This window comes from Cylas formicarius, unplaced genomic scaffold, assembly GCF_029955315.1.
Source record: "Cylas formicarius isolate icCylForm1 unplaced genomic scaffold, icCylForm1.1 PGA_scaffold_2__14_contigs__length_35257938, whole genome shotgun sequence".
Lineage (NCBI taxonomy): Eukaryota > Metazoa > Arthropoda > Insecta > Coleoptera > Brentidae > Cylas > Cylas formicarius.
Genome location: NW_026844319.1, coordinates 14,104,624 through 14,129,634, shown reverse-complemented (window position 1 = coordinate 14,129,634; position 25,011 = coordinate 14,104,624). Strand labels below are relative to the sequence as shown.

Here is a 25,011-nt window from a genome sequence, read left to right as displayed (position 1 = left end):
TCGAAATGCGTCTTGGTTAAATTAATTGCTAGTACCAGACATGGGTTCGACAGGAATAACGAAGTAAGAAACATTTTTGTTGTTTAGGGTTTTTCTTTTCTCACTTTAAAGTCAAATCGATTATGAGGTCGAAGTGAAATAAATTCATCCGGAACATATAATACTTCTTTCCATTACTTCATGTTAGGTTTAAGACGCCATTATATAGGTAAGACATATTTGATTTTATGCAGCGTTTCCCCACTCAATAGACCAAGAAGTTTATGCTCTCTATTTTTCAAATGTAGATGGCACCACCATAAAAGTAATTATTACAGGCCAACTAGATAATTTGATTTATTAATTTTATATTCACTGCTAAAAATAATTAAACTACGACAAGATAACCTGAAGAAAATGCACTAAATTCAGTTCAGTTTGAATTCTATGCATATCCTCGTCTATAAACGGTGCTATAACGATATTGTACTTAAATACACGTCAATAGAGTGGATGTTAAAGCCAAATAAAATGCATAATTATAAGATTTCGATAAGAAGATCCAATGTTTTTAACCAACAAATGTAAATTTGAAGAAGAAATGTTCAACAGACGAAACTCACGCTTTTGGGTTACAAAAACCTCCAACTTTGTTTGTCATATAAATAAATTTTTGTTTAACTTGGATTCACCATATCAAAATAACATACAATTTCTTAATATATTGTTTTGTTTTTTATTGCTTATATTGTAAATTTCAAAAAGTTGTTCAAAAGAAGGCTACATGTAAAGTCTGTTCATAGATATAAGAAAGTGACTAACTGATACGAATTAAGGAAAGACCCGGGCAAGCTGTAAGAATGAAATATGGCCGAACAGGTCCGTACTTTGCTGACAATTTAATTATTTGGGGGTTTGTTAGGAAATATACTAAACAATAATTATTTATTTATGTATGTATTTATGTTTAAATCTAAAATAAAATTGTGAATTATTTTTATTACCTACTTAAATTACTTAAAAATTTTCACATAATATATCAGTATCACTACCGCTATCATCGCCTATTCTAATTATTATTTGTTCTATATTATCTGCAATATGGATACACGATTGTTCTGCTTTTTCTATATGTTTAACATAATTTGCGCAACCTTGTGGAGGGATGTTAAAAACTTCGGTTTCTATAAGTTTGAGAACATTGAAGTTAACACGGGGAAAAACATTGTTACGACGAATGGCAGATTTCAGTTGGTGCCAAACATGTTCAATGAGATTAAATATACAGTGGTAATGTGGAAGGAAGCCTTAAAACTGCATGCCCTAGATTTTTTGCATAATTATCACAGACGTATTCCTATTGTAGGTTCAAGCTTGGTAGAACCTCAATTAATTGCTTTTTGGTATAATCTTCCTGAAAATAAATGTCGTTATTATACACGTAGCTTGCTTTTCTGTCACATGAGGAAGGGGTTTTAGTCAGCTGTCTACTGTGATAACTTGCATCGTCCATTATAATTACGCTATTAGGAGGAATGTTTGGAACTAGTTTGTTTTTAAACCAACTTTCAAATAAATCAGCGGTGGTGTCTTCATTGTAATCCGGAGAAGAATCTTTAATATTTTTCGCAGACAGAGAAAGTCAATTTGGAATCCAACCATCTTTAGAGCCAGCATGCAAAATAGTTATTCTTTTACCTCTTTTTGATGGCGCGTTTGTTTTACACGTATCAGTTGAGTCAACCCAACCCTTTTCCAAGTTTTCATAAGTGCCAAAGCAGGTTTCATCCAAGTAAATAATTGGCCTTTGTTGTTCTCTGTAAATCCTATTTTTTCTAGATATTCCAGTCTAAAAGATTCCATTAAAACTTCCCTTTTGTCAATTTTTTTAAATCTAAAATGCATGTGTTGAATACACTTCCATAAGGTTGTTTTGCCGCATTTAACACCGGTTTCATCTTTTTCAAGCCTCCTAATTAAGACATCTAATGTAGGCACGCTTTGTTCCTCGTATAACTGGTAAATTTTACGCCGTATTATATCTTGATCACTTTCATCTACACTCGAGAAAATATCAGCATCACTTCTTATTTCCTCCCTGAAATGGGATTATTCACAATTTTCCATACAGTTGATGTTGCAATTTTCGTCAATGTGGCCGTTTCTTCTAAAGATGCTTGCTTGCTGGCATCACGTTTAATGAGAGTGAAATAAACATTGTTTATAACTTCCTTAGTCTCAATAGAATAGTGTTTTCTACATTTGGGTGGGAGCATCTCCTGAGATACACTAGACTCGCACATATTTTGCATAATTCGCACACGATTCAACACACGCTGTATTAGTATAGTAGTATACCAAACCAAAGAATATTAAACACAGGTAGGTATAAAATTATTTTCTATTACGGACCACAATTTTACCTGAATTTAAATTCCGAAACTGGGTAATAATCTTGTTGCATTGTATGTTAATGACCACCCTTGGATAATCCCATTCAAAAGCAATTGGTCACTTTCTTATATCTATGAACAGACCATACCTAATTTTCACTAGTACGGATCCAGATTAAATCAAGTACCACGGAAAAACACCGGGAGATCTGCAGGTCAGCATTTTATAGAATTCGATTAGCAACCAAAGTGGCATCAGTGTAGGTAATGTCACAGGAACAATAATCGAGTAAAAGTATTTTCAGACTTTTCTTTTGCCTATTTTTTTTCTAGACACAAAGCTTCTGTCTTTATTTTAAGGCGCATGAAAATATTCTGCTACCAACCTTTCTTTGAGTTACGTCTATAACATAGCAATTTATATTGTAAATATTAGTATTTCGGACCTTCAATATTAAAAACTTGGATGAATGAAAAGCTATTATTAATTTAAAATAACAATACCATCCAAGGTTTAAATTAAATTAAAGAAACCAAAACCGTAACCAAATGCAATGTCATAATAAAAATGCTATTTGGAAATGTATACAGGGCATTCCGTATAAAAAATGAAGTTTTGGCTAGCAATATCCCAAATGTTTTAAAAATAGAGATCATAGCCTCCTGTAGCCGTAACTCAAATTTTAAAGGTCATCATTATCCACTTGCTATACGTTTCTAATCGGTCATCGAGGTTGGGAACCTCTGCAGAAATAAAATAAATAAATATGAATATACATGGTTAAAGAAGATCAACCCGATAATGACAGATTCTGAGTGTGAAAATATTGTTATTGTCATTATGCGATTTTCCGTCTTCTAAAGCGCAATGCGTTGATCTTAACTTAAAAAATAACATTTTTATTTATAAACCTTTGTTTTTCACATATTTTTTGGAACTTTGTGTGTATAATTGTCCTGTTAAGTTACAATCTTCATGTTTATTTTGTAAATAAAAATATTTGATGATTGTTTAAACTATGCAGTAGCCTCAAAAATTCGATGTCTCAAATGGTTCCACTCTCTATCCAATCTACAGGAATAAGATTTCCATTAAATGGGGCATTACATTTTTTTTCAATTAATTAGTTTTGGGGAGTAATGGGGGCTACAGGACACCCCTTTTTCCTGCTGGTATGCCGCTTTTATTTACTAAAGTTAAAGTATTTCCATTTGTGTTGCATATGCTTGTAGTAATGTCAAAAGAATAGTAAAAGAAAATTTATTCTTTTAAAATAAAGTATTTCATATTAGCAACATATTATACATAATTGTATGTGTCTTTTTTTTAAATAATACTGAAAAAATACATACTGCTATTTTCTGACCAATAATTTTTCTTGAAATTTTGAAATCCGAATTCTGGATACTATAGCTGCGCCACACTGGGATATTAACAATATAAAATTGATCTAAAATCTAAACATCAAGTGAGCCCCGAATTTAAGAAAAAATATTTATTTTCTCTGCGTTATTAGGCATTTGTTTTTCTGGATTAATTGATTGCTATTTTATATCGACGATCATTTTTATGTGCAAGTACGTCATTTATATTCGATACGATATGTCCCTTTCCCATATAAACTGGGTACAGATTCAAGATGGACGGCGGCAATTATAACTAATAGTTTGTTAAAAAAAATTGTGACTCTAACAGGGAAGTCTAGTTACCTATTTTCTGAAATTTAGCTAAATTACTAAATGAATATGCACTGTTTTTATGGTGGAATAACTGGCTGTTTGCCCTTTTTTTCATTAAAACAAATATATCGTTTCATCTTTACTTCCTTTTCTATTTTTTTATTTTTTCTTTATCTTTACTTTTTTTTCTACATATAGCTCGTTTTTTACACAAGGAAATTAAACAAATTTATCACAATAAAAAAGAAAAACTTTTTACACACAATTAAAAAATTAATTTTAATATAAAATTAGAAAGTTAGGATATTAGGGTGGAAAAGTTGTCCATATAATTGTTGGATCAAGCATATTTAAAACTAACAAAATTTCAAAAAAATTGCATTTTCATTGCAATTTCCTGAATGTTAATTTAAAACGTTTTTAATATATATTCAAAAACAATTTTGTTCAGAAATTAATATCGTCTTTTTACACCCGTCTGTATTAGTTGGATAGGTGCTCCTAGCTTAAGTAGTTATTGAAAAAAAAATCCATTTATGATCGGGAATCAAGGGGGTAGGAATCCCAATAAATATCTTATTTTATTATTGGCATATTTTTTTTTTCAGCGAAAATGATAAAATAATAATCCCGTATCGCAAACTCGTAAGTATATAACAATTCATTACCAGCTAATCAAATAAACTAACATAGACTAACCCATTTGCGTAGTTAGTTTCGTAAAATCGATGAAATCAAATTTTTTATTGCTGATTTTCAGATGTTTTTTGAACAGCGCTATGACAGAAAATAACATATTTGAAAAATTTGAAACTACCGACTTGAACTTTAGAACACGTATTTTTTTGGTTAGTTTTGGTCCCCCTATTGAAATTGGGGATGCTGTGGTGGCCAATTAAGAAAGGCATTCAACGTTCCACTCGAAATTAATTATTATTGTTATTAATAATTATTTTTAAATTTCAAGAATGACCAACAGGGAGCGTCATCCCATTCTTGAATTTTGAGAATTAATCTTATACTGCAGATAACTAAAATGAAAAACCGTTTTGCAATTGAGATAAATTCGATTCCTTTTAGTAGAATAGTTTTTGCTCTATCTCGTGATGGAAAGTGGCGGAAGTAAATGTCAATAACTTTAGAGTGTCTGAATGTATGTTGGCAAAGTTGGAGTCTTTGAAAAACACTTATTTTAGGCCATCAACGCTGCCCGGAGTGGATTGATTTAAACCGCTTGTGACGTCGGTAGAAGGCGTCATGCGATATCACTACAAATAATTTTTTTTTAAATATTTCAAAAAAATTGAAAAAAACATAAAAACAAAATAATGTCGCCGTCTTTGTATTTTCAGGATTATTATTATTATTATTAATACTAATATTCTTTCTTTTACTATTAACACGCAAACATTATATTTAAAATCTCGATAATAATTATTACTCGTTCAATATGATTGAATATTGCCACATTAAATTTGAAATTTTTAAAATTCAAGCCAATATTGGTGATGAAAGTATCTAAGTAAAGGTTTAATTAGGAAGAAACGAAAATGAAATCTATCTAGCATGCATTTTGCTTACCCAAAAGGCAATTTTTAATCTTATTGTGCCAGAGAAAAGTCTATTAAGGAAACATATCTATTAATCATATTTGCCTATTGGTATTAAAAGAACCTTTTTGAATGCTCTTTTCGATGCTGTGGTATAGAAAGGAGACCCCGGTCTACGGAGATTCAAATTGTGGACATCCATCCGAAATCTAATTTTGTTGTACAGATAGGCTGGTGTCGCACATTGGATGCTTTTGCAATAGAATACAGCGTGAAGTTTATATCGATTAAACATATTCAACCAGCGTGACCTAACTAGATGTGATGAAAGATGAGTTGTATTTCCAACAATTTGCTTGTAACGTGCTTTCTAAATTTTTGTCGAGAGTCTAGAGTAAGTCATAAACTTTTGCAACTTCTTTGTGGAGAATATTACTTCTGCTTTTACTATTATCAATTTGATTGCCATTTCCAAATATCACTGCGGATTTATTGCGATTAAATACCATATTGAGTCACAGAATAGTAAAACCTATTCAAATTAGAATTAATACTGTTGCTTGCTTAGATAAGACACTTCTTAGAAAAAGAAAAGTACAATTGAGTGTCATCTACGAAAAGATGATAATCACAAAACTGTAATGTTGGATGTGGATGTAAAAATCGCAAACAGAAGTGAACCTAAAATACTACCCTGGGGACTCCCTTGTTAACAGCGAAAGGTCTAGAGGTTGATTAGTTAAGTATCACTTATTGTCATTTTGTCACGAATTTACAAGTCACTTCACTAAATCCGATATGATGAAGAATTGAAATGAGAACTTCATAATTTATTATGTCAAAGTCTTTGCTAAACTCAAGTAACACCAAGGCATTAGGTTTGTTATCATCATAAGCCTTAGAAATATCATCTAATACATCTGCAAGAGCGCTTTCACCAAAAAAAATATGTTTCCCCCTTCATGCAAAGTGTCATTTAGTTCGTTTACGAGCAGGTAAAACTTTCGTATTTCATATTGATGGCAGGAGGATAGAACTCAACCCCATATAAAATCTATAAATTATGAACCAGGAAACGTAGGGGATTCGGAACTATAATTTCTATTTCGGCAATTTTTTCGATTACAATATGTAGTACTTTTTATAAAACTTCTGGAGTCCTCCTGCGCTAGTTTTTTGCATATTATCAATTGTTCTACCAAAGAAAAATCTGAGAGTCTATAGAAATCTATAAGCAACCTAACAATCTTAACCGCGATTCAGGTCTCAAGCCAACAGAATGATTGGCGAAAAGTTACCTAGTTCGACTCAACAAAAACCGACATAAGCTTTATAAAAAGTATTACAGTAGCCTGTGGAACTTTCTTGAAAAAAAAAAACAATGTGTAGTAGTAGACAATAATCACACAGGGTGTCCGAAATTTACCAATAGCACACCCATTGTAATTATATATTGATTAACTATGGTTTTCCCTATATCTATTTTCTACTGTTTTTTGATTTTTCGTGTTAAAAATAATAAAATAAGAAATCATGAGGTAAATTGAAGGTTTATAAAGTATTTGCGATTACAGAAGTCCTTATAACATGGAGCAGGGGTCTCCAAACTACGGCCCGCGGGCCACATCCGGCCCGCGAACAGATTTTGTCCGGCCCGCGGAGAGCTTGTATACTTGAAAGAAAAATCTACTAGAGATTAGATGTTGTTTATAGCAAATAAATTTAGTTTACTGAAGTAATCCATTTTTACGTTGAATATTAATTAATATGACATCTACATTGATATGGTCATGGGCTAACTACTCATAACATTGTTGTAGGTTATTATATACTAACCAACAAATTATTGAAATGAATTCAACCAACATTTTATACATTTTAAATAAAAAAATAACTTATAACAAGCATAATGACATATGAAATTCTAATGAGATTTATGTAATTGTGATTTTCCACTGACAATAGTTTGTAGTTGTGGGCTAATTTTACTTGTACCAATTATTAAAAGAGATTTAGATGCCCATCAGTCAATTTAGATCTGTAGACATTTTTTGTGTACTTCATTTTGGAAAAAGTCTTCTCACACAGATAAGTAGTACCAAAAACAGAAAACATTCCACGAGCAAATTTATGCAAATTATCAAATTGTGTCAGTGGAAGACACTTATAAAATTCCAACAAGGATAAGTTTTGATATTTGTTCTTAATGATATCACTGCACTGTAAGTCAATCATTTCCATTTGAAGTTCCGGGGCTAGGGTTTCAATGTCAGTTTCGAAAGGATTCTGAAAAATTTTAATTTGATTCGCAATGGCATCAAAGTCCGAGAAACGAGTATCAAAATTTATTTTTAAAGCAGTCAAAGTTTCGATTGCAAAATTGATAGGAAACTAAAGAATAAATTAATCAATGATTACTTGTGTATTTTATTATTTTTGGAATCAATGATTACTATGCCGATACGATATGGGTACCCCATTAAAACGGTAACCCATACGATACAGATAATATATCAGACTTCCCCATCGCTAGAGGCATCTGACAAAAAATTAACTTCCTTTTACATCATCAGCGGACTGATTCAACTTTTTATCACCGGCGACAATTAATGATAATATTGTTTTGGCCCTTAGAATTTCTTGGCGTGATCAATATGGCCCTAAGGCTGAAAAGTTTGGAGACCCCTGACATGGACGATGAAATATGCGTAATCTGCAACCAGTTCGCAAAGACACTGTACCGGTCAAGCATTATGTTTGGGATTTTTATGTGTAAAATATTTGAAATAAGGTTACATGAAGTACAAAATGTGATTACTTTTGTTATTTTAATTGATGATGATACCAATATTTAATGATGGACCAGACGGGCTGGACTACTCTTCCTGATGGGCACCCCCGTCCGTATTTCTTAAAAAGTGGATAATTTCTGTGCAAACATTTTTCTTTAGTAAAATAAATTACATACTAAGACATGGACAAAAGATTTACATAGGCTATTGATTTAAAAAATAAGTATAATGGATTTTTTTAAACTCAAATAAGCTTAGGTGTTTTAACTAAAATTTTCAATTTTTTTAAATTACTCGAGATATCTAAGAAACTGTTGGGATTAAGTACAGAAAAATCTTAAGAAACATACCAAAAGATTTTCTCCGAAATCCAAAATCGAATAATATACCGACTGTTCCATTTATGTGATGCCAAAAACTTTTGTATTTAAAGTTTTTTGATGAAATAAACTACTATAAAGATATAGAAGAAATTGATTTATCATTTTTTTGGTACTTTCACAAGACTTATGAAAATCTTAGTTAACCGAAAGGTGATGTAATTTGTAATTAGTGTTTAAAAAAATGTATCGATCAGCATACTTGAGGAACTCCCGAACTTAACAGCAACTCTGATACATCAGTTACTCAAAATCTAGCTACTCTCTATGATATTTGTATTTTTTGCGAACCAATTTAGATGTGCTGCCTTAAAGCTGAGAAAAAATCAAATATTTTTGGCCCAATGCTGTTTACCCTTTGTCTGCAAGCAAAGTCGAGGGCAGCCTGCAAACATCTTCTTAAATAAATGTCCATATCTCCAACACATTTGCAATTATGCCATGCCACCAGATGGAGTTTTCTGAAGTAATAGCAAAAAATTAATTTTCTAGAAAAAGAATAAATGCAACGATATGAGTTTTATATGTCATTCGATAAATGTATATGATCTATAACGTGGACATTTTTCCCCAAATTCTACATTTTTTGGTAATCAGTTCTTTAATTCATCAATAAAATATTGAGATGCGGTTTTCGCTGGGTGGTTGGATCTTTATTTGACCATCTGCCTAGATAACACATATCCATTCAATACGTCAAATTAGTCCATACATTGTCTATGCAGTCCAGGAAACTCTCTATCGAATATAATATAAAACAATACAATGCTTCTGAGGTAAATTTTTATGGATGTTATATAATAATATCAATAAACCATACCACAAGTTAATTTCAAGGATTCTAAGAGCATGTTTTTGTTGGATTATTTGTAATGCTACTTGAAGCCTATTTTCCTAATTTCTAAGTTGAAGTAAAACCGATATAGTCACAATCTGTTTATCCATATTATGAAATAATCTAATCTGTTCTAATAGGTTATTTTTGAAAACAGGTATTTTGTGACGTCACCGCACCGCCTAGAATTAATATGCAGACACAAAATAGAAAGAATCGTTACAAAGCAAAAACAATTCTCGACATGTCATTTTGTTAGGGCCAATGTACATGGTTTTTAGTAAATACACATTATTTATTACTAGTATCGTTCAAAAATTTTAATATCTGAATATTTCTTTTTTCAATATTTCTTTAAAAAAACCTTGGATTTTATAAGAATTGTGTGTGTGTGTGTTCCAAGAGAAAGTCAAACTTGGGTTGATGGTGGATATACACTAGCGCAAGTGCGGTCATCCATTATATGCTTGTTTGTCCACACTGGGCGGTTTGTTGAATGTTCAATGGCTTTGGCTAATAAAAACATATCGTTTCATGTATTTTTTTTAAGAAAATTATTTTTTTACGATTATGCGGTAGCAGGCTAACCACCACAATCGCGTCTCTCATAGCCCCATTGATAGTATAAGAAAAGTCTTTTTAATTAATGACTCTAAGTTTACTAAGGCGTTAAGCTTTTTTGGAGATGCGGACTTTTAGAAAATATTCGATTTACTTATTTTTTTAATAATTTCCGGGACCGTCCGTGATGTTTGATGATAATGTTTCAAAAAAATGTCTTCAGCTCCCGGACTAACATGTTATTTGGGGTTCTATTGCGCAACTTATCGGTTTCCCGCAATTTTGATACCGTTAATTCGCATTGTCGCTATTTGTTTGTTTTGTTGTATTTCCTCCATGTGAAATAGGCGGCGGTAAGTATTCAAGTTAACAAAACGTTTACCGAATCGAGGCGGGTGTTTGGCCGAAAAATGAGTTTTACAAATTCAAATTTGGACGGTGCAAGGAAAACGTGTAACCGAAAGCCACGCGACACAAATGAATCTGGATCATCAGCAAACATTAAAAGCGATTTCGAATTGCAAGAACTACCTCTGCTAGCTCAGGGGGTTGTTATTAAGCAAAACGAAACCAGTTATTTGAAATTAGTAAGTATTGCTTACATTTTTTCAAGATTTTTCAATTTTTGAATGATTCATCTCAGATGAATCATCCAAGCTGATTCTGAGAATAAAAAAAACAGATTTACATGGATCAATCGAAGTTTAAAAATTGCGCTGAATTTGTGCTGATTGTCTCGCATAAGGTTGGCCACGTTTTCTCAAAATTTGTAACAGTTACAAAGAAATTTTATATACACTCATATTTCATTGTGTGTTTGGATTTAGTGGTAAAAATAAAGGTAAGTTTCATCGGACCGACCTATTTCATTTTCGCACGGTTTAGGAAATATTTAAGGTTATGTGCCTGGTTATTAAAAAAATCAGCATATTAAGAAGAGTCCGGAAAATAGATTTTATTCTAATTAGTCTTATTTGTTACACAAGGTTTAGGTTTAATGAATTTTCATGATTTTCGAGTCAACAATGGCACCGTGCGTCTTTTTGTACCGTAAGGAGTTTCAAAATTTGTAAATACCAAGATCTCATTTTCACTCTGTTTATTATTGCCTTTAGTAGAACGCTCGTAAAACATGTTCTACGCCTATTTAGAGTGATTGTTGAATTGTTTGATTTTTTCTCATTTTAGCGCATTCTATGTAAAAAATAATATTTAGTATTTTAATTTCAACAGAAATCAAATCGATGCTGAAATATGCTGCTACGAAAACATGTTTTTTCAGCTCCGTATTATCGTGTTTAAGCTGTGATAAATTGTCTGCCATTACTGTTTAAATGGGCCATGGACTTTTATGTGGGTAACTTTAAGAAATAGGTTATACAAAAATTGAAATAATTATATAGTGGCAGAAAAAAATCGAGACCAATGAGATCTTGGTATTTACAAATTTCGAAATAAATATGGTAGAAAAAGACACCGGCTATAATTCTAAACTCGGATGTAATGCTACCTAATCTAAAACGTGTGTTCCTTTTGTAAATATTACTAGTTAGCCTAATATCTATTTTGCATGCTTTTCTTATTATTATTTTTGATAATGTCACATAACCTTAAATATTTAAAACAGATCGGTCTCATGAAACTTACCTTCATTTTTACCACTAAATCCAAAAACTTAATAAAATACAGGGTGTTAAATAGGACGAACTTTTGTATTTAAAATGGATCACCTTATGTGAGACACCCTGTACGTGTAGGAATTGCAGGAATTAGTTTTGGTTAGTTGCGTTAGACGTAGATGGATAAGGCCGTTGGTGAATCCACGAAATATTATGGAAGGATCAACTTCTTTGTTACTTTTTATACTCTTTTTTTTTAAACAGAACCAGAAACTATCACTTTCAATGGATAATAGTTTAGACAATTCATGTTTATTTTACTTTGGATTATTCATTCAACAGTGTAAGTTGAGAAGAATGCCAGGTGATTCATCTCGCGTGTAGGATTTTGGAAAAAAATAGTATTAGGGAAGTTGGCCTAGAGAAATTGCTGAAAATACCGAGTGCCCCAGTAAGAGCAACCAGATACGGTGTGGGGGAAACGAACGAAGCTAGAAATTTGAAAAAAAAAACATCAAGTAATATATAGGGACGATTGCACAGGACGGACAACTTAAGGGTTATATCTTAAAGTTCATATAAATTTCAATTATAGTTTCCAATAAGTTCACTATTTCAGTTTTTACACACCTCGAATCGTTTCTAATTTCACTAATGTGCATACAGTAGAAAGATGAGTTTGGTGAATCAAAATAATGTAACAGCGGGATTAATACAAGTAATTTATTAGATTAAAAAAAAATTATGCATTATTATAACGAAAGAGATTGTTATAAATATTATTATTAAAAAAAAAATTGTAAAGTTTATTTATCATGTTCCGAGTAGTCAGATAAACTCCGGTCGTTGGAATCTAGAGAAATAATAAGTGGCTCTACAGTGTTTTCTAGCAAGTTCTCTACTTCCCACATGCTTCACATTCTATTTGGTAGGCTTTTCATCCTCATTTATGGCAGTTTCTTTAATTTTTTTTATTACTTCTCTTTGGTGCTGTGTTGGTGCCACGATTATGCTCATGAATAACTCCGTATATTGTTGAGTATTCAACTCCGGTCGTATTCGAAAATATTTAAACTATTTTTGCAACTCAGCCTCATGGCGGGAATAATAATATTTGTCATTTTTAGCAAGCTCAGTTCTACTAATCCGTTTTTTAGCAACAAATTTAGAAACATTAGTCATTTTCAAGGACTAACTCTGCGAACAATTGCTTATTTTGACATCCTTATCCGGTTACAAATTTTTATCGCATATTTTTTAATTAAAAATTACTTTTAATTATTAACTCAGTCAATCAATCAATTTTTGGAGAGTAAGGCCGGGATTAGCCAATTTCATATTCTTGATTCCTAATCGTATTAGTCACTTTATTGCATGGACGTCAGCCGTTGTAAACAAATGACATCGATAATAAAATTCCTTAATCGGCGCTGTTATTTCTTAAAATATGACCTATTGCTTGGAATACACAATTTCCAATATACAATATAAAAGTTGAAAAATTGTGAATAAGTTAAGAAATTGGAAAGGGTTAATAAACGAGTGACTTAAAAAGTTTACTAAAACTGACATTACCGTCAGAATTGACAAACGTCAAAATTCAAATTGCGGGTAAAATTTCCGAAAACGCCCGATTGTCCCAAACCCGTGTGGTAATAATCCGGAAATATCCGAAGTGGCTCGAATCAGTGGGACAAGAAACTCACGTGGTAAAGTGACGGTATTTTACATAAGGGAATAGAAAAACACGTTCTTCCGACATTTTTATAACCTCTGCTATCTCCCTCACTTTAATTCGACGGTTGTTTAACACTACTTTATGAACTTTAGCAATATTATCGTCGGTAGTTACGGTTTTTCGACGTCTCTTACGGCCACATTTAAATTTAGCTGCCCAAAATTTCACTGCGGTGTAACGGTGCAACTTTATTTTGCGTGGGCGTATTTCCTTTCAAAATCAAATATTTTATAACAGCTCTATAATCATGTTTTCCATTTTCACGAAAACACTCACAACGACTCTTAACTAAAAACCACGGTTTCAAAATGGCCGAAACTTTAGTAAGTAAGTAACAAGAGATGTACAACTACAACCAATAGCTTCTAGTGCCGCCATCTTCAGGGTGAGGTCGGAAACTTTTCAAGCGACCCTCGTATAACAAAAATTTTCAGATGAAGAAATCAATAGATATAACTAGTCACGCAAAAATGGCAGGAAGGTAAAATATTACATGCGAAATAAGGAGGGGGAAATGCCCGAAGGGGTTCCCAGCCGTAGGAAACGAAACTGTCGTCGTAAAATGACACTTTCCGTACTCTAGATCAGTGTCCAATTGGGTATTTTAGAGAAGGAAACAGGTATTTTAAAATTGTCAATATCTTTACGATTAAGAATTACGCCTTAAAAATACAAAGATGGCTACTATTTACAGATCTTCTAAAAAACTAACCCAAACTATGATTGATATAATTTTTTTAGAAACCATTTTTTTAATCAAGGTAGCAATTATTCAAGCTGGTGGCCATTTCAAAGGCTTGCAAACAATTTAATTAGAAACAAAACGTTAATAATTTAATTGAATAAAACATTTCAAATTATGTATTAATGCTATCATATTTGCTGCTTCTTCGTATGAAAACGGCATTTCAAACACACACATCTTTATGCAAATGGAAACGATTAACATGTGTGAAACAAAAATTTGACCTTTATTTTCGCGGCCTACTAAGTGTAAAAAGGTATAAAAACATAAAGGTGAATAGGGAGTCCGAAGTTCATCAGAAGAAGTGCAAAATTTTAGTAGTTTTACCCCGTTAATATTTTTAAATTTTGGCTGATATTATAGTGAAGCCTAAGACAAGCTTAGTTTAAATTTTTGCACTAAATTTCTTCACATGGTTGGTGCAGCAGATTTAATGTTGTCTCATTAACTCTTAAGCGTAACTTCATCGAGTTTGATTACCAAATTGAAACTATTCTTGTTTCGAGATCGACAAAGCTTAAGGAGTTGGGTATAATGTTCCTAAACTTTTATTTGTACATATACATATAAGAAACATATCCTCAGTAAAAATAATTATTCTATAACAGCTATCTTCCAGTATGGTTATGTAGTCAATTAAAAAAAAAGGAAATAAAGCAGTCTAAAATGCACTGCCGTAAAATAGCTGAACTATTTTGAAATTAATAAATAATGAAATCGGGTCTCCTAACTAATTTTTTAATTCAGGAGATTATAACGATAACTAGTATAGTAGAGTAGAGCAGTAGTATTAGAGTACTAGAGATATAGAGGCCCTGAATATTCCAATAGTACAATAAATTAATACAATAATTAATAAGAATTAAAATTTTTCTTAGAAAGTCATTCATCATGCGCATGCGCGAGATTTAAAATCCCGCTCGTAACCAATGACCTTGCGGTATTCGACAACCAATCTGGCAGGTGACATATATCGTCAATTAGTACGGATGCGAGAATTTTCAAGGCAGTACATTCTCAAAATATGCCTTGATCATATTAAATTTTCTCTAAAAACGAGTTAAGTGGGTGGAAATAGCTGTTTAGAAAGAAAAGTTCGCAAAGGGTGGGTTGTAGTAGGTGTAAGGGCTAATAGCCATATGATGGTAAAGCCTGAGATAAACTTTGTTCAAATTGTTGTACGAAATTTCTTAAAAAAGTGTTAGCAGTCGTTAGAAAACCAGTTTCCTATGGTTTTGTGATTAGTTATTTAAATTGTTGTTTTCATTATTTGTCATAATAAAACATTAACAATAACAAGAAAAAATCGAAATTTATATTTTTTTCTATAAATTTGATCTAATTTCTCAGTCAGTTAAAATATTTGTATCATTCTATTTGAAATTTCAGAAAAATAATTAATTAATTATAAAGACATAACACTATAAATTTTGTAATAGGTGGGTGAGTTCTTATGAGTTATCCAGTTAAACAGTTTGCTACCGGTATGTTTTTTAAAGGACACTTAATTTGGTGAAATATGTTTTGCAACACTTTAAAAAAAATTTCCTCCTCACCAATTAATGTTTTATCTTCAGTACAGCTTCGCTACGACGTTGGACAAGCTCTTAATTTTGATCGGGGTATTCGCTTCAATCATATGTGGCGTCTTGCAGCCTTATCTGCTTATTCTCTTCGGAGACGCATCCGGAGTGCTGATAGAATACACCAGCACTCTTTTATCGAAAAATTTGACAGAAACCGAAAAAGCTGGTCTGGACGATGAATTGTATGACGCCATTTCATATTTCGTCGTATACACAGTGGTAGTTTCATTTGTTACCCTCGCAATGACCTACATTGGCGCTCTGGTATTCGCAGTTACATCAACGAGGCAGGTGAGTAATATTTTTTCTCATAAACTTGAAGTCAGAAATGGTTCTTCATGGAGCAGCTTTAGGTTGAAACAAAATCAACACAATGGTGTACTGTTATAGGTCCTCGATCTTAAATTATAAATGAGTAATACTTTCTCTCTTTTGTAAAAGATGTAAATTCGTCGGTCGAGCTTTTTAATAACAAAGTTTATTCCTATTTAGATTTATATCCCCAAAACGTGTAGAAATTAGGAAAGGGAATTAACTAAAGGCACAAACACTGGAAACAAATTCGTATAAGAAACACTCGATCGTGAACAGAATCTTAAAACAAAACCCCAGTCTATCATATCTAAATCTACAGTAATGTATTGAATTTCAAAACAAATTTCAAATCTCAAAATATTTGTTGCATTTTCTTAATTTTATGTTTATTCCGCTATTCATCATACAAAATCGAGCCAAAAAAAAAAAACAACCTCCCGAACTTCCTTTTCAAAAATTTCAAGATATCTGGCGTTACTCCATAAAATGTTTCAATTGCCGCACGTTAGATGGCGCACTTAAAGAAATATAAAAACTCCACTGCACATTACTACACACTACTGCAACAGGTTAGACAAAATTATTATTTACAGACTTTAGTGTTTGTCCGGCCTTTTTATTTATTGAAAACTATTTACCGATAACTTATTAACAACTTCAAAAAATACTTTGAGAACGCTATCCACAAGAGTTTGTCATGTTCCTTTAACGAATAGAGTTGAGACAAGAATTGACACGGTTTCAGGAAGAATAAATCTACGACATCCAACCTTTTAACTATTACCAAATTTTATAGACGGTCTTCACTTTTTTTACTTCATTGAACAATTAAAAACCATTTATTAGGACTCTTTACTAAAGTTCCTATTTCTGAAACTCTTAACATAATTTCAGATACATTACATTCCGAAAATCAGGATCAAATCTTCCCATTTTAATTGAAAAATGCTGTAACATATTTTTCTTGCAACGGTTAAATTTATGAACAAAAATTAGGTAATTAATTTTACATAAAAAGTACGCACACAGACTAATACCTTAATTCGTTGTCACAGCTAGTCCAGAAGTCATCGCTTATCAACTCTGTTGTCTGCAGAGCGCCAACACTATCGTAAACTGAATTACTTGACCCAAAATTAATACACCTTATATCTGCTCCTTTCTCAAATAATTTCCATTAGAGATATTAAGCGTTCTACTACAAAACACACTTTACCACAACCTATCAAAGAAAATAAATCCGAAATGCAATCCCACTTGCCACTGTTAAAACCAGATTTGCCACTTGTCCAGAAATCTTTCAACACCTTCGATCCATCAAAGACAAAATTCCGTTTGAGACACCAGAAGTTAATCAAAAAATTCTTGCATGTAATCAAACCTTGTACCAAGGAAAAGTTCGAGATTCCATAGAACTTTCTAAATAACCAAACAATTTTAACCGCAACTCAGGTCGCGCCATTTTCACCAATATGGGAATCAATCATCCTAGACAATACTTATGTCCCTCCTTTAGGCGCCTCCTCCCTCAAATAGTATACACTACAAAGATGGAGCGTTCTTATTTCTATAAAGCTTCTATAATTTACCAAGCTGCGTTTCGTTCCTTTAAATTTCAGACTTTCAAAATGAGACAACAATTTCTGGAGAGAACGTTAAGTCAGGATATTGGCTGGTACGACCAAAATCCTACAGGAAATTTTTCCAGCGTACTGACTGAGTGAGTCTGAACCAACCCAACAGGTTTCACTTTGGAATGTAACGTTATTGCTATTGCAGCAATATTCCAAAAATTGAAGACGGCATGGGAGACAAAGTCGGACAATTTATATTTTACTGTGCCACATTTGTTGCGGGAGTTATTTGGGCGCTGTTGAGAGGCTGGAAGTTGGCGCTCGTTTGCCTAACTTCTTTCCCCGTCCAAACTGCCGTTTTAAGCGGAATAGGATGGGTAATTGCATGAAAAAACTAAATGTTTTTTATACTTATGTCAGTTAGACCTCTAGTTATCTGCTAAATATTGCAAACAAGAGATGCAAGCATACGGAGCAGCTGGGGCGATAGCTGAAGAAGTACTCGGTTCAGTAAGGACAGTAATAGCATTTGACGGACAGAATAAAGAGTGCCAGAGATACGATAACTACGTGAAGGAAGGTACATTTTATCGCCACTTTTTTGAGTCTAGAAGATACTTTTATATTTTATTATGTTTTTTATTACTTTTTTTTATTTAACAAAAAATACTTATTTTTTACGTAGTACATGTTGGCAGACCTTTATACCACAGGTTTTCTTGTACAATTTGAAAGTCTCTACATCTCGCTTTGTTTTTCGAGAATCTAAAAAAACATATGTTCGATACTGGGAACACAAAAGAACAAAAGGTACACAATGACATAGATGGTAAAAAAAAAGTTTATAAATCCTAATAATTTTCACGAATAAACGATGTATATTTTATCCATGTTTCTCCTTTCGTGTCCTCTGAAAAAAGGTTGTTCTAATATAGAAACTCAATGTCTTCGTTATATCTATCCATATCATTACATCACTACACATTAATTGCACTACAAGATTTTCACTAGAAGAGTTTTAAACTTGTTTATCCTATTTCTAATTTCCCTTTCCCTTAAGATTGTTTTTTGGATTTTGCTTAACCTCAATTTGTTTAATAAATGTCTTGGATCTACTTTTGGTTATTTCCAAGCTGATTAAAGCCTCATGGAATTGTAATTTTTATGGAGATGTCGTTATTAGGGCAATGGCCACCACGCCTTCTTTTCTTACTAGTAAAGGCGTTATGGTCATAGCAGATTTTGGTCTCTGAATCATTTTTTTACTGAAACTGATGGTACGGCATTACTATCTTCTTGAGTAACTACAACTAGGTTTTTTTCATGTAGTTTTAGAGGTGGTGGCATTTTTTCATATGATTTAACGCATTTTTAGATAAATAATTCTCAATATGGGATATCCAATATCGGATATGCGATATCCAAAACTTTGGTATTTACAAATCTTCTGGATTTCTTACATATCACACAAACACTAACCATCATGTTTTTTTAAAAGAAAACAGTTTGTCTTCAGGATTCATATACAAATTAAAAGTCTGACAATTTACTGAATCCGATAGTATAATAAAAAAATAATAAGTGTTACCTCTTGGAAATAGGAATGTTCAAATTTTGGCAGCACGCAATTTCAATTACATCACGGTAAGTAAAAATTTGTAGGTATCTGTAATTTTATCAGAAATTGTCGGCTTTGTTGTGCTCTTGATTAACGTAAAAACGCACAAATGGCGCCGCCTGCCTTAAGAAATATAATGATATCCGGTATCTAGGCTACTTTCCTCTTTCCATAATTTTTAATTATGTAATAAGGTCCAAAACATTCCCAAACAAGTTAATAGACCCAGTTTTTAAGTCAGTAAACCAAAAGTGATCCGATATTCATTATGATATCTACTGTGGGAAATCTAATAGATTTTGCAGAATTTGTTACAAATGTCATGGCATATGGGGGCAGGTGGATACTATTTTCACAGACCTTGAAAAAGCTTTTGATCAGGTTATGTAGGAATTGGTGCTCATTGTTGCAATCCTATTTAACAAGTACAAAACACTACCTCTCAGTTAAAAATAATAACTCCTTTTCATTGTTTCCTACATCCCATCCCATAGGGTTTAATATTAGGGCCACTTTTATTTATAAATGACATAGAATAAAACATCAAATGGTCAAATATCTTCTTGTAGGTCTATGACATAAAAATATACAGAAAAATAGAGACATAAAATGATTTTAGAATATTGCAAGAGAATATTAATAATCTACTAAAGTTAAATTGTTAGATTTTAATGTCAAAAAGTGTAACTTTATATCATTTACGTACCGGGTGAGTAAAAAGTACCGAAATGCTTATAAAATTAATTTGCTGGGAGTTTTATGTAAATAAATGCAGATGAATGAAAAAATTCAAAAGAAATTCCTTAAATTTGCCAACCTGTCAAAAGGAGAACCTCATACTTATGTCAACTAGATACACCGTTATAAATTGTTAACACTGCACGACAGAAGAGTTATGACTCAGTTACTATATGTTTTTAAGGTCATCATAATTTAGTCTTTGATAATGCATCATTGACTTAGTTATACTTAAGTATCCTAAATATGTAAAATGCGTTTAAAAGGTTACAGGACCATTAAAGGCACAGCTAGAACAAATTACCATTTAAAATCCGCAGTTATGACAACATAATAAAAACTAAAGTAAAATCGACATATTTAGTAATAAAAAAGCATTGTTTGCAAATTTATTAGAAAAGTTGATCCAGAATGTTTCCAATGTGATTGAATTATTCTAATGAACGATTTCCTGTTCATATCTCTTTCTGATGGAGTAATAGTCAGAATTTCAGTTAATTTTAGAACTTGTTTTTGGGTTTGGGGTCTGTAGTTGAATTACTAATAAATGAAATAAATATAATTCGCTTTCTAGCAAGAAATAACAACCTGAGGAGATGTCTTTTCAACGCGATCAGCCAAGCGTTCTTTTGGTTTTTGGCTTACGCTTGTTTCGCGCTAGCATTTTGGTATGGCACCGGCCTGGTTCTTGAAGAAAGGGCTCTACCAATAGACCAAATCACCTACTCTCCCGGTAACATGATAAGTGTTAGTCTACTTCTGTAGTTTTGTGTGCGAGTCAATGAAAATAAAATTATTTTGCAGGTATTCTTTTCGACGCTTTCGGGATCCATAGCGCTAGGCTCAACGGGGCCATTTTTGGAAGTGTTTGGTATGGCTAAGGGCGCCGCCAAAGATGTATTTGCCGTCCTTGAAAGTAAACCGCTCATGCACGAAAATAAAGACAGTGGCAAAAAGCCCAATTTCAAGACGAACATTAGTTTCAGAAACGTCGATTTTTGTTATCCGTCTCGACCGGACGTCCAAGTAAGTAATTTTGTCAAACGAAAGAGGACGCTTTTATCAGCAAAAAAAAATTTGTTCTTCGTAATAAAGGAACGGAGGAGAGTAACGAATAAAAAAAAAGTGTCATTTGAATATGTGTTGCGAGAGGTTTGCTTTACGAGCATTATATTTTTATCTTGATTATCAAACAATTGCACATACTGTTTCTATTTATTTAAAAGAGACACCAGTCAAGATGTCGATTACTATAAGATTCCTGAAACTTTAGCAGCAAATAAATTATATTTTATAATCCAAAAATAACAGAGGGCACAGACAGTAATTCACTAGAATTGGACGTCACACATGCATAATGAAATATTTAAGAATGCGATGTATGAGAGAGTACTTAATCAGATTTCTTCACAAAATCGGATTTAGATTTAAAAATATTGACAAGCGTAGTTGCATTAGTCCTGAACTGGATACAATATTTTACTCAAGTTGGTTGGACACCCATAACACTATATAGAAAGGACGGCAAAATGCTTCATCGAACTGCATTTTGAATATACCTGGTCGAGGGAAGGTTGAGTGCCAAAGAATGCTCATTACATCTTACCAGGTAACCTAACAGTTTATGATAATGCTAGTTATTACAGCACTTAAGCTAAAAAAGTACCAACGCTCAGCAGCAAAAAAGGGATATTGCAAGAATTACTTAGTCAGCATGACATTTATTTTGAAGAAACACAAAAACAACTAGTTGCAGTTTTAAGAACCAAATCGTATGATGAATCTTATTCTGTAGACGAAGTCATAAAAAATGCAGTAATTTTAATTACCACCTTATCACTGCGATTTGAATCCTACAAAGCTTATTTATTGGTATCAGATTTCCAATAATAATAGTAATAATAAATTAATTTTAATACTCTACACTTTTCTAAAATAGCGTATAGTCATCATACATACTATTATAATAATGTATATAACGTCTATTACTTAAATAAGTGAATTGTTTATATTTACCCCACTCGCGATAAGAGTCGAATATTCCAGTCGGCCCTCGATAAGCGGCATCAGTATAATCACAGTCCATTTGGCTTACTCGTGGCAAATATATCATCTAACAGTCACGGCAAAAATTACTAGATCCTAGTCGCTGCTCATTACTTTCAGTCTCAGAACTGACCGCTCACTACTTGTGACCGAAACGTCTATTATTTCATGTTTTTTCTGAATCATTTTAAAACTTTTCTAACAGGTTCTAAAGAACGTGAACGTAGAAATAGTGTTCGGAGACACCGTGGCTCTGGTAGGCCATTCTGGTTCTGGAAAATCCACTGTTGTCCAATTATTGCAAAGATTCTACGATCCCGATGCTGGAAGCGTAAGACACTTATCCTCCTGCCATTAGACATTGATGCATTAGATTTACATTCTTCGCAGGTATCCATAGACAATGTAGATCTAAAGGAGGTAAACATTTCATACCTGCGGCAAAATGTCGGAGTTGTGAGCCAAGAACCGGCCCTATTTGCCACGACCATAGCAGAAAACATTCGGTTTGGAAAACTCAATGCCACTAAAGAGGAAATTATCAATGCCGCCAAGATAGCGAACGCCCATAAGTTTATCAAGTCCTTGCCTAACGGTTACGAGACTATAATCGGGGCAAGAGGAACCCAGCTTTCGGGAGGACAAAAGCAGCGCGTTGCTATCGCTAGAGCTTTGATCAAGGAACCAAATCTACTAATTTTAGATGAAGCCACGTCTGCGCTGGATACGGAAAGTGAAGCCGAAGTTCAAACTACTTTGGATTCCGTACGTGATATCCGGATTTATTTTAAAGTTGCGTCGATGTCGATGTTGATGATTTTAGATAAGTAGGGTGTGCACCAAAGTGATAGTGGCTCACAGGCTATCAACCATAAGGAACGCAAATCGAATAATAGTGTTTAGTAATGGAATCATAGTTGAAGAAGGATCGCACGAGAGTCTAATGGAATCTAAAGGAGTCTATTACAACATGATAGAGTCGCAGGGCTATACAGACATTTCTGCACATAGTAAATCGAAAGAACTTACTAAACAAAGGGCGAAAAGCATAGCATCGAGTGTCGAAGAGCAGGAGCACAAAAAATTGGACGATGAATTTGAAGCCGTATGTTGAAAGCCAGTTCGGTAGCAACGGTTATTCGGTCACCTTGAATTCTATTCTAGGAAAAACTTGAGGAGAAAAAGGGGAATTTAGGTGTGATGTTGAAAATACTCAGTGCTAATAAACCTGAGTGGTTTTCAATGCTGATGGGAAGTATAGCATCCGTATTGAATGGTGCGTCCTTGCCCTTGTATGGTTTAGTCTTTGGTAATATTCTGGGAGTGAGTACCTTTACGTCGCCTATCCAATGTTCATCATTTTTGAAACAGATATGAAAGACGGAAGATAAAAAGTAGCCAAAATCAGATTTTTAGGACCAGCAGCGTTATTATAATTTATGTTTGAGAATAAAAAAAAAACTGTAAACTCTTTCAAGCAAAAAATTAAAGTACTTCGAGAACTTTCCACGCTAAAATAGTGGTATTTACTTAAGTCTAAGGGTCTCAAAAATGCCATTTCGATTAAAATATGTAATTTATGAAAAAATAAATAAATAAAAAAAGACAGTATCGAGCTGGACAAATGATGCCAACAATGGAAAAAATAATTGCAACAATTCAGCAAAATTTTAATAAGTTCATTATTGAAGAAATTTTTAAATATTTTAATTTTTTGCCTCGCCGAGTACTGTTTAAGATGATGAAGGAGAAATTGCATTCTTTCTGGTTAAATTTAAAATTTAAAAAAAGTCATCCTGAAAGATGGCAAATATATTTATATACCGTGGTTCGAAAAATTTGAATTATTTTTTTCAAAAATGGAATATTTCATGGTTCTTCAGATCATATTTTAGAGTAAATTTAAGCAAAATTAGCGATATTTTGATTTTGAAAAATATAATAAAAAGTCATAAAATTTTAAAATTCGGCAATTTTTATCTATTACAATGTTGGTTGATTTGATATGGAACGACCCTTATTCAGCATCCTGCACTCTAGTACATATTTACATCTTTTCCATATTTAGGTATTGTCTCTAACAGACGAGGTCATTGTCAGGCAATTATCAATAACATATTCCCTGCAATTTTTCTACTTGGGTATTTTGTCTGGAGTGTGCATGTTTCTGCAGGTAAAAAAAATTACACGTAACCTCTGCGTTGGTGTCTATATACCAGTACATTAATTTCAGATCTACGCATTTAGTTATTCCGGAGAACAGCTCACCTATCGGTTAAGGAACATGATGTTTGACTCGATGCTTAAGCAAGAGATTGGTTGGTTTGACAGGAAAGAGAACGCGGTTGGAGCTCTCTGCGCACAATTATCCGGCGACGCGGCTAGTGTCCAGGGGGTGAGAATATCAAATAAAATCGGGTAATCCTGACGTTTGCGTATATAGTATATGGGTAAAGTTTAACTGTCATCGCCAAATGACGCACAGTTGCACGGCGTTGTCAAGCTGGTGTATTTCTTCGATTTAACCAGAAAATTATGTAAAATTTGCAAAATTGTGATTATTTCATTCTGCCTCTTTCCATAATGCACTTACAATCAACCCAACGGAGAAAGATAGACTAAATTGAGTTTGTTCAAAAATTTTCGCACGTGTTCAACGTGTGTATAAATCAAACGACAAAAAAAGCGGATACTTGTATTTTAAAAGTGCAATAAAATTTGCAGCTACCGACTTCAGACTTGGAAGAGTAGTAGAAGTCTGGAATTGAACTGAGGTGGCTTTTACTTGATGAAAATCCATTTATCAAAATAAATAAGAACTAAAAGTTCAGATTTTCACGAAATTATATATACACATGACAA

At 32.8% G+C, this 25,011-nt stretch overlaps 1 protein-coding gene across 2 annotated transcripts in view; it reads left to right on the top strand.

Annotated features, from left to right (window-relative positions):
* The window catches only part of LOC132697808 (ATP-dependent translocase ABCB1-like), a 36,327-nt gene continuing 11,316 nt past the window's right edge, over window positions 1-25,011 (top strand). The window contains exons 1-14 of one of the 2 annotated variants that reach the window (XM_060663466.1): window positions 1-63; window positions 4,661-4,697; window positions 15,850-16,149; window positions 17,793-17,893; window positions 17,953-18,124; window positions 18,180-18,327; window positions 20,678-20,850; window positions 20,908-21,129; window positions 22,355-22,480; window positions 22,540-22,914; window positions 22,973-23,254; window positions 23,314-23,472; window positions 24,218-24,322; window positions 24,383-24,544. In XM_060663466.1, coding sequence (XP_060519449.1) covers window positions 41-63; window positions 4,661-4,697; window positions 15,850-16,149; window positions 17,793-17,893; window positions 17,953-18,124; window positions 18,180-18,327; window positions 20,678-20,850; window positions 20,908-21,129; window positions 22,355-22,480; window positions 22,540-22,914; window positions 22,973-23,254; window positions 23,314-23,472; window positions 24,218-24,322; window positions 24,383-24,544 — 2,385 coding nt within the window. In that variant the 5' untranslated portion in view covers window positions 1-40. Of the gene's footprint in view, window positions 64-4,660; window positions 4,698-15,849; window positions 16,150-17,792; window positions 17,894-17,952; window positions 18,125-18,179; window positions 18,328-20,293; window positions 20,628-20,677; window positions 20,851-20,907; window positions 21,130-22,354; window positions 22,481-22,539; window positions 22,915-22,972; window positions 23,255-23,313; window positions 23,473-24,217; window positions 24,323-24,382; window positions 24,545-25,011 lie in introns of those variants that run through there. The other variant, XM_060663467.1, reaches the window with a different exon arrangement.